Source organism: Aegilops tauschii, chromosome 5 (assembly GCF_002575655.3).
Source record: "Aegilops tauschii subsp. strangulata cultivar AL8/78 chromosome 5, Aet v6.0, whole genome shotgun sequence".
Classification (NCBI taxonomy): Eukaryota; Viridiplantae; Streptophyta; class Magnoliopsida; order Poales; family Poaceae; genus Aegilops; species Aegilops tauschii.
The window spans coordinates 43,943,273-43,954,421 of record NC_053039.3 but is presented as its reverse complement, the minus strand read 5'-3'; the positions used below and the strand labels follow the sequence as shown (position 1 = coordinate 43,954,421).

The following is an 11,149-nucleotide window of genomic DNA, read 5'->3' as shown; positions in this document are numbered from 1 at the left end:
CGGCCGTCTTCGTTGTTGACCAGTTTTCTGTAAAAAAACCTTTTGTTTAAAAAAAACCCTAGATCGGTTTTTTCGGTTTTCTTATTTCGCGAGCGTTCACCGAACCGTTCGTTTTAACGAACGCGCTCGTCGGTTTTTCTCTGTTAACGAACGTCCGTTATTTAACCGTTCGTCCGTTTTTCTTTTTCGTCGGATTTTCTCGTTATTTTCTCAGATTCGATTTCTGATCGAATTTTCGAATCTGTTTAACTTCTCGCTCGTTTATCGGAATCAGGTGATTCAAGCGCCTAGAGTTTCGTCTCGAAATTGTCTTTCCGTTTAACCTACTCAAACAAGTTTTTGCTACAGTAAAATTTGACCTAGATCCAGATTAGCAAACGAAGTTTCTTTCTTTCGCCGTTTGACTTTCGTTGCTTCTTTCGAGTTGATTCTTTTTGCAAACCGGAGTTCTTAAGTTGAACTTTCTGGTTGGATCTTTCATTCGAGTTTTACCTGTGCATTAGATGAGTACTGATTGTATGCTTGTTTGTTTGCGATAGAGTACCCGGAGTGTGCCGCTTGTTACTTCGAATCGCTAGGTTTTGCGGATCATCAGCAAGGCAAGTAACACTTTGATCATACCCCGTTCATACCCAGTTTTATTGCATTAGATCTGTTTTCCTCAAACACTTGCATGATTAGGATCTAATTAAACTGTGGGTATTGGGAAGTAGTTGAGGTAGTACCTATTACCTGTTTTATTTTATCAAACCCTTGGGAGTTACTTCTACGTTGCTTTTTATCAATGCCATGCTATGCGTAGACGTGGATTGGGTTTGAGAGATATTCATGACAGATGTGAGATTGTTAATAATGGTTCAACTTAAGGTGGCAACTAAAACTCACATCTGGGTGGATTGAGGCACCTGGAGAACCCAGTGTTGTCTGTATGTATAAGGTCCGCCACCCAGGCTCAAAGGGATCATAAGATTATTCATGCTAGAAACTTCCGTGTGCAGCCACAAGCTATTATGGGCTCTAGCATAGCTGAGTAGGTTACAGGATCTCTTGAAGAGGTGGACTAGCAGATGTAGGGGAAAGTAGGTGTAACGGTCCATCCAGAGTAGAGAGTGATTGTTTCTGAAAGACTGTGTCTCGGTCATCCGTTTCTCAAACATCATGAAGTGCGAGAATCAAGCGGAGGCGATCGAGTCTTGTGGGGAAAAGTGCACAAACCTCTGCAGAGTGTACAAACTGATCATGATTAGCCGTGTCCCCGGTTATGGACAACTTGAGTATCTAGTATCTGGATTATCATTTGAATCTCATCACCGTGATACTTATAATTAATTTTGTTGGGTTAATGATGATACTTAATTGGGATTGAGTTGGAGGTACCTTCTCAATGTTTCAACCACCATGATAGTTAAATAAAATTTATTCCTTTGAAGTAGGATAAAATTGGCTTTTCGCAAAACTGTAACCATAGAGCCTTTCCACCAGCCATATATGCATTACTATTGTAGTATAGCATTACTATTGTTCATCACCGTGATACTTATAGTATAGCATTACTATTGTTCATTGCTCTCTATGTGTTACTTTGCCAGCATATTCTATGTGCTGACCCGTTTTCGGGCTGCAACGTTTCATGTTGCAGACTTTTCAGACGACGAGTAAGGTGCCTTAGGTCGTGGTCTTATACTCAGTGATGCCGCTGGAGTTGATGGACTCACTTATCTTCCAAGTCTTCCGCTGTTATCGTTATTAGATGGCCTTAAGCCATGTTATTCATACTTAATCTCTTCGGAGATATTCGATGTAATAAGTGTGTGATTGCTACTCTGTTATAAATCCTCCATTTGTACTGTGCGTGTCAGCATTACTGATCCAGGGATGACACTGGTGCACAGCAGCACAGACCATTTGAGGTCTGGTCGCTACAGAAAGGTTTTCGACAAGTTCAAGGAGTTGACTATGATGAGACCTTCTCACCCGTAGCGATGCTTAAGTCCGTCCGAATCATGTTAGCAATTGCTGCATTTTATGATTATGAAATTTGGCAAATGGATGTAAAGACTGCATTCCTGAATGGATTTCTGGAAGAAGAGTTGTATATGATGCAACCCGAAGGTTTTATCAATCCAAAGGATGCTAACAAAGTGTGCAAGCTCCAGCGATCCATTTATGGACTGGTGCAAGCATCTCGGAGTTGGAATAAATGTTTTGATAGTGTGATCAAAGCATATGGTTTTATACAGACTTTTGGAGAAGCTTGTATTTACAAGAAAGTGAGTGGGAGCTCTGTAGCATTTCTAATATTATATGTGGATGACATATTGTTGATTGGAAATGATATAGAGTTTCTGGATAGCATAAAAGGATACTTGAATAAGAGTTTTTCAATGAAAGACCTCGGTGAAGCTGCTTATACATTGGGCATCAAGATCTATAGAGATAGATCAAGACGCTTAATTGGACTTTCACAAAGCACGTACCTTGATAAAGTTTTGAAGAAGTTCAAAATGGATCAAGCAAAGAAAGGGTTCTTGCCTGTGTTACAAGGTGTGAAATTGAGTCAGACTCAATGCCCGACCACTGTAGAAGATAGAGAGAAAATGAAAGTCATTCCCTATGCTTCAGCCATAGGTTCTATCATGTATGCAATGCTGTGTACCAGACCTGATGTGTGCCTTGCTATTAGTTTAGCAGGGAGGTACCAAAGTAATCCAGGAGTGGATCACTAGGCAGCGGTCAAGAACATCCTAAAATACATGAAAAGGACTAAGGATATATTTCTCGTTTATGGAGGTGACAAAGAGCTCGTCGTAAATGGTTATGTCGATGCAAGCTTTGACACTGATCCGGATGACTCTAAGTCACAAACCGGATACGTATTTATATTGAATGGTGGAGCTGTTAGTTGGTGCAGTTCTAAGCAAAGCGTCATGGTGGGATCTACGTGTGAAGCGGAGTACATAGCTGCTTCGGAAGCAGCAAATGAAGGAGTCTGGATGAAGGAGTTCATATCCGATCTAGGTGTCATACCTAGTGCATCAGTTCCAATGAAAATCTTTTGTGACAATACTGGTGCAATTGCCTTGGCAAAGGAATCCAGATTTCACAAGAGAACCAAGCACATCAAGAGACGCTTCAATTCCATCCGCGATCAAGTCAAGGAGGGAGACATAGAGATTTGCAAGATACATACAGATCTGAATGTTGCAGACCCGTTGACTAAGCCTCTCTCACGAGAAAAACATGCTCAGCACCAAGACTCCATGGGTGTTAGAATCATTACTGTGTAATCTAGATTATTGACTCTAGTGCAAGTGGGAGACTGAAGGAAATATGCCCTAGAGGCAATAATAAAGTTCCGGGAGGTTTCGGATAAAACCGGAGTGCCGGAGGGTTACCGGAACCCCCCGGGAAGTTATTGGGCCCTTAGTGGGCTTTAGGGGAGAGAGAGGGCAACAGCCAGGAGGTGGCGCGCCCCCCAAGGGAGTCCGAATTGGACTAGGGGAGGGGGGCGCGGCCCATCTTTCCCTCTCCCCCCCTCCTTCCTTCCCCCTCCTAGTAGGACTAGGAAAGGAGGAATCCTACTCCTACTAGGAGGAGGATTCCTCCCCCCTTGGCGCGCCCTCTAGGGCCGGCCGGCCTGCTCCTCCCCTCCTTTATATACGGGGGAGGGGGGCACCCCATAGACACACAAGCTGATTGTTCAGCCGTGTGCGGTGCCCCCCTCCACAGATTTCCACCTCGGTCATATCGTTGTAGTGCTTAGGCCAAGCCCTGCGTCGGTAACTTCATCATCACCATCATCACTCCGTCGTGCTGACGAAGCTCTCCCTCGACCTCAGCTGGATCTAGAGTTCGTGGGACGTCACCGAGCTGAACGTGTGCAGATCGCCGAGGTGCCGTACTTTCGGTACTAGGATCGGTCGGATCATGAAGACGTACGACTACATCAACCGCGTTGTCATAACACTTCCGTTTTCAGTCTACGAGGGTACGTGGACAACACTCTCCCCTCTCGTTGCTATGCATCACCTAGATGGATCTTGCGTGTGCGTAGGATTTTTTTTGAAATTACTGCGTTCCCCAACAAACTGGTCTCATGAACGTGGTCATGTAATGTTGGTCCGGGCCACTTCATCCAACAATACCGCCGAATCAAAATAAGACGTTGGTGGTAAGCAGTATGACTATTATCACCTACAACTCTTTGTGTTCTACTCGTGCATATCATCTACGCATAGACCTGGCTCGGATGCCACCGTTGGCTAACGTAGCATGCAATTTCAAAAAATTTCCTACGCTGACGCAAGATCTATCTAGGAGATGCATAGCAATGAGAGGGGAAGAGTGTGTCCACGTACCCTCATAGACCGAAAGCGGAAGCTTTAGGTTAACGCGGTTGATGTAGTTGAATGTCTTCACGATCCAACCGATCCAAGTAACGAACGTACGGCACATCCGTGTTCAGCACACGTTTAACTCGACGACGTCCCTCGAACTCTTGATCCAGCATAGGTGTGGTGACAGTGATGGTGATGTGATCCGTGCAGGGCTTCGCCTAAGCACTACGACGCTATGACCGGAGGAGTAAACTGTGGAGGGCGGCACCGCACACGGTTAAGAGAACAATTGATGTTGTTATGGGGTGCCCCCTGCCCCCGCATATAAAGGAGGGGAGGAGGAAGAGGCCGGCCAGGAGGCGCGCGCCATGGGGGGGGGAGTTCTACTAGGAGTAGGATTCGCCCCCCTTTTTCCTTTCTTCACCAGAGGGAAAAGGAAGGAGAGGGAGATAGAGAGGAAAGGGGGGCCGCGCCCCCTCCTCCTTGTCCTATTCGGACTCCCTAGGAGGGGGGCGCGCGCCACCCCTGCGGGCTTCCCTCTCTCTCCCTTAGGGCCCATGTAGGACCAATACTTCCCCGGAGGATTCCGGTAACCCCTCGGTACTCTGGTAAAATACCCGAACCACTCGAAACCATTTCGATGTCCGAACATTACCTTCCAATATATGAATCTTTACCTCGACTATTTCGAGACTCCTCGTCATGTCCGTGATCTCATCCAGGACTCCGAACAAACTTCGGTCACCAAAACACATAACTCACAATACAAATTGTCATCGAACGTTAAGCGTGCAGACCCTACGGGTTCGAGAACTATGCAGACATGACCGAGACACATCTCCGGTCAATAACCAATAGCGGAACCTGGATGCTCGTATTGGCTCCTACATATTCTAAGAAGATCTTTATCGGTCAAACCGCATAACAACATACGTCATTTCATTTGTCATCGCTATGTTACTTGCTCGAGATTCGATCGTCGGTATCATCATACCTAGTTCAATCTCGTTACCGGCAAGTCTCTTTAATCGTTCTGTAATGCATCATCCCGCAACTAACTCATTAGTCACATTGCTTGCAAGGCTTATAGTGATGTGCATTACCGAGATGGCCCAGAGATACCTCTCCGATATACGGAGCGACAAATCCTAATCTTGATCTATGCCAACCCAACAAACACCTTCGGAGACACCTGTAGAGCATCTTTATAATCACCCAGTTACGTTGTGACGTTTGATAGCACACAAGATGTTCCTCCGGTATTGGGGAGTTGCATAATCTCATAGTTAGAGGAACATGTATAAGTCTTGAAGAAAGCAATAGCAATAAAACTAAATGATGATTATGCTAAGCTAACGGATGGGTCTTGTCCATCACATCATTCTCTAATGATGTGATCCCGTTCAGCAAATGACAACTGATACGTCTCCATCGTATGTACTTTTCCAAACACTTTTGCCCTTGTTTTGGACTCTAACTTGCATGATTTGAATGAAACTAACCCGGACTGACACTTTTTTCAGCAGAATTGCCATGGTGTTATTTTTGTGCAGAAATAAAAGTTCTTGGAATGACCTGAAACTTCACGGAGAATATTTTTGGAATATATAAAAGATACTGGCGAAAGAATCAGCATCAGGGGGTCCACACCCTTTCAACGAGGGTGGACGGCGCGCCCCCTGCCTCGTGGGCCCCCTGAGGCTCCACCGACCTCAACTCCAAGTATATATATTCACGTTCGGGGAGAAAAATATCAGAGAGAAGGATTCATCGCGTTTTACTATACGGAGCCGCCGCCAAGCCCTAATCTCTCTTGGGAGGGCTGATCTGGAGTCCGATCGGGGCTCCGGAGAGGGGAATCCATCGCCGTCGTCATCATCAACCATCCTCCATCATCAATTTCATGATGCTCACCACCGTGCGTGAGTAATTCCATCGTAGGCTTGCTGGACGGTGATGGGTTGGATGAGATTTACCATGTAATCGAGTTAGTTTTGGGTTTGATTCCTAGTATCCACTATGTTCTGAGATTGATGTTCCTATGACTTTGCTATGCTTAATGCTTGTCACTAGGGCCCGAGTGCCATGAGTTCAGATCTAAACCTATTATGTTTTCAAGAATATATGTGAGTTGTTGATCCTATCTTGCAAGTCATTAGTCACCTACTATGTTTTATGATCCGGCAACCCCGAAGTGACAATAATCGGGACCACTCCCGGTGATGACCGTAGTTTGAGGAGTTCATGTATTCTCTAAGTGTTAATGCTTTGGTCCGGTACTCTATTAAAAGGAGGCCTTAATATCCCTTAGTTTCCAATAGGACCCCGCTACCACGGGAGGGTAGGACAAAAGATGTCATGCAAGTTCTTTTCCATAAGCACGTATGACTATATTCGGAATACATGCCTACATTACATTGATGAACTGGAGCTAGTTCTGTGTCATCCTATGTTATAACCGTTGCATGAGGAATCACATCCGACATAATTATCCATCACTGATCCAATGCCTACGAGCTTTTCACATATTGATCTTTGCTTAGTTACTTTTCCGTTGCCACTGTTACAATTACTACAAAACTGCTACTGTTACCTTTGCCACCGCTACCGTTACTTCCATACTACTTTGCTACTAAATACTTTACTGCAGATATTAAGTTTTCCAGGTGTGGTTGAATTGACAACTCAACTGCTAATACTTGAGAATATTCTTTGGCTCCCCTTGTGTCGAATCAATAAATTTGGTTTGAATACTCTACCCTCAAAAACTGTTGCCATCCCCTATACTTGTGGGTCATCAACAACACATATCTATGGTCAGGAAACATAACTATCTTTGATCAACGAGCTAGTCAAGTAGAGGCATACTAGGGACACTCTGTTTTTGTCGATGTATTCACACATGTACTAAGTTTCCGGTTAATATAATTCTAGCATGAATAATAAACATTTATCATGATATAAAGAAATAAATAATAACTTTATTATTGCCTCTAGGGCATATTTCCTTCAGTAGGAGAAGGCACCTCTTATGGTTGGTGTTGGCAATGATGGCCTGGATCCTTTGGACTATGCGTAACGAGATGGCTATCAGGAGGGTTTTTTGTGGTGTGTTTCTGACTCTGTGTTCAAAATTTTGGCATTTTTGCAAGTAGTGGTGGGAAAGGTATTGGCTAGGAGGCATGATGGACTCCTCCATTGATGCCTCTTATACCGATTTACTTTTAGCTTTTGGAAACGTATTGTGTCGTTGCCCTGACAGAACTATTTATTTCATTCTTTCCTACTTGGATCTTCAGTTGTATGGATGTGATGGTCTTTACATATATAAAGCGGGAAGAAAGCTTGTTTAAAAAAAGGATAATACACACTCCATTTTATTGTTTTTGGAAACATGTAAAAGAAAGTCCGGGCAATATAAGTAAAACCTAGCATCCCGGCCCAAATGATTTGACAAAGGTGAAAAGGGCTACTTCGGTATATGTCTTTCATGCAAAATTGGCATGTATCAAATTAACCCATGTTTTATTTTAGGACCCCAAGTTTCTTTTGTGGGTGTGGGTTTATATTTTTTTTTGAAACAAATTTTTTTGCGGGACTCTTTTTGAAACAAATTGTGGGTATATATCATGTAATCAGCACTGGATGCAGTGTGCCCTTTTTAGAAAAAGTTATTATGCTATAAGCATGTGAGACGAACACCATGACACCTATTATTGGTGCGCACCAAAAAGTAGCCCAACTAATTGATGGGATCCATTAGCGTCACGCACAAGATTAACGCGGCCGATCGATCTCCATCCACATAGACCCTACATGTCGATCTCGGATCTATATCTCGTGTAGCAATTAGATGACAAGTCACTGTGTGTAGTACAGTGAACTGGAAAAATTAACGCAAGCATGCGCTAGAAAAACAAGAGTAAATTATTGCTGGTGTCCCAGTTTTTTTTGGGGGGGTTTTGTGCAATATTCTACTCCATTTACCCTGTTTAACAACAAATCTTGTTGAAAAACAACCGACAAGATTTGTTGCGCATTCTGACAGCTTGGACCCACTTGTTAGATTCATGCCTCAGTTGATTAGGACGCCACTCGGTGCCACATTCCCGATAATTCAAAATAAATAATAAGTATTCTCTTAGATATTGGGGGAAAAGAAATTCATGCTTGGCACATCTTAACTCACAATTGACTACTTGAGAGATGCATGTTGCACAATTTTGATACTCCCACCGTTCATTTTTGTAAGTCATTTCAGACAACTCAAAACAGACTGTTTTGTACATTGTCTGAAATGTCTTCAAGGTCTTATAAAAATGAACAGAGGGAGTACTTAAAATTCAGATACTGTAATTAACAAGCTTTTATTTAACATTTTAGCCACCTTAAATTACATTTTAACAATAGATTCAAAACTCGAGCAAATAAGAAATTTACAGTATAATTTAGATCAATGTTAAAAAGGTTCTTGAGCAATTGGCTTAATTTGGAGTTAATTGGTTAAAATGTTTTGACAATTATGTGCAGTAGCTATTAATCAGCTATGCATTGGAAGGAATAGAGAAATCACAAATGCTTAGCTAGCAATAGATGGGCTGTTGTTTCTCTTGCGAAACACAAATTGTACAATCATTTGCCCCAACACTAAATGGCCTCGACAACGACCTATGGCCCTCGGTTGCTCTTTCCATTTTATGAAAAATTTGGGATTCTAGGAATGTTCAGGTTTTCCGGCACAACACTCACTCTTCAGCCTCTTATCATTAGGAAGATTATTGCTGATTTCTACCTTTGGACATATTTATTTAAGAATCCTTGTAAAAAGCTCGCAACCATGTCATGACGGCAATACCTCTCTTCACGTTCTAGCACAACCATGCCATGACGGCAATACCTCTCCTCGCATTCTAGCGCAAACATGTAACTCTGTCATCCATGATCACCTTTGAGTAATGCATTCAGGTGGGGATCCTTTCTCCCTAGTGATTGTTCAGAAAAAGAAACATTTCGAAGACTTTTTTCAATTAATTACTTGCGGTGACATTACACTAATTATGTTAAAAATAAAATCATCAGTATACTTTTTTTTAGAACTTTGGAGAAGCTCAAAACAACACGACATAGACGTCCACAGTCCACACACAGCACACCAGCTGACCAGATTATGTATAGATGTTTTTTTTACAGCAAGATTATGTGTAGATGTTAATTTACAGAATGTGCAATATTTCTGATTCTTGTCCCAAACAATCGAACAACTACTTGTTTATTATCATCAATTGCACGCTCGATCGGTACAATCAGCACAAGGTACACTCATTAACCAAGTACCCACCCACACCTACTAAAAAGGGAGAAGAGAAAGAGAGGAAAACATCGACTAAAAAAAGAGGGAGGGGAAAATAATATAATAATAAAAAGGAAAATAACAGAACTAGGTAGCTAGAGCTTGAGGTTAAGGTCGACCTTCCTCGGCTGTTGCTGCTTCTTGTCGCCGTCCTGGTCGCGCCACCAGCTGCCCCCCGGCGAGCCGCCGTCGGCGAGGTGGGGGTACCCCTGGTGCTGGCAGGAGTGCGAGACCTGGATGGGGTACATCGTCTGGTGGTTACTGGGCATGGCATCAGCGGCTGAGTTGGTGTTGATGGGGGTGGTGTAGAGGTGCGCGTTCCAGCCGATGTTCCTCTCCTTCTTGTGTGCGTTCTGGTGTCCCCCTAGCGCCTGCGACTTGAGGAACTTCTTGTTGCAGAACAGGCAGGGGAACAGCCTCACGCCACCACGACCACCGTTGTCACTGCCACTGCCATTGCCACCACCTGATGAAGCAGCCGGAGGAGACGACGGTGACGCCGGCCACGGCGTGTGGGCGAGTGTCAGCGACAGGTCGACGGCGTCCATATCTTCGTCGTCGTCGATGAAGGTGGAAGGTGGTGGAGCCGCCATTCTTTAGAGATCAAAGGAGATCGAATGCTTTTGATTCAGACTCTGGCTCTCTTGGTGCCAATTCTGTAAATCAAGCCTTTACTACTACTAGGTAGCTGCTGGTGTGGTGAGCTCTGCTTGGGTGTGTGTGTGTGTTTATAGGACGGGGCATAAAAGGGAAGCGGACCACGTCCTAAATCTGGGAGAGCTGCATTATTGCCAGGGTGGGTCACCATGGCTGTAGCTGCGTAGGAAGACGACATCCAAGTTGGGTGCCTACTACTGCTGCCCTCACCCTGAAGGAACTGGGCAAGGAACTGAACAACATAATTGCTACAGAGATCACATATATAGTTGGTACCTAGTACTAGTGATCAATATCATGTACTCTATGTGTTTGTTGTTGTAGCTTTTGGAATATGGCCATCCTTATCTACGAAAAAAATGGGTTATGGTTTCATATAATTGACTACAAGGAACGCAATAGACAGAACAAAATGTTTTGGTAGGCCCTAGCATCGGCCCTCGCGGCAGATACCCTAGAGCCAACCCCCTCCACGCCCTCTTTATTTTGTGCCACTCATGAAGGAAGTGGCGAGGCCCTCGCCACTCCATGGCTCTCAGGGAGGGCTTTGAAAACTTAAGCGGCGGCTTCGGGCGGAGAGGGTCGTGTCCGATGGCGTATGGTGTGTGCTAGTGTTGCGCGGATAGAAGTAGGCATGGGTCACGGCGTGGAAAGCCCCCCTGTCGGTGTCAAAACCGGCAGATCTCGGATAGGGGTCCCGAGCTGTAGATCTAGGATCAATGGGGAACAAGGGACGAAGAACACGGTGTTTACCCAGGTTCGGGCCCTCTCGAAGAGGTAAAACCCTACGTCCTGCTTGATTATT

General features: G+C 44.2%; 1 protein-coding gene across 1 annotated transcript; it reads right to left on the bottom strand.

Annotated features, from left to right (window-relative positions):
* Positions 1–9,585: 9,585 nt before the first annotated feature.
* Positions 9,586–10,419, bottom strand: LOC109781785 (uncharacterized). The gene has a single exon (XM_020340389.3). It carries the CDS (start codon positions 10,278–10,280, stop codon positions 9,783–9,785), a length of 498 nt encoding a protein of 165 aa, XP_020195978.1. The 5' UTR covers positions 10,281–10,419; the 3' UTR covers positions 9,586–9,782.
* Between the last annotated feature and the right edge of the window lie 730 nt (positions 10,420–11,149).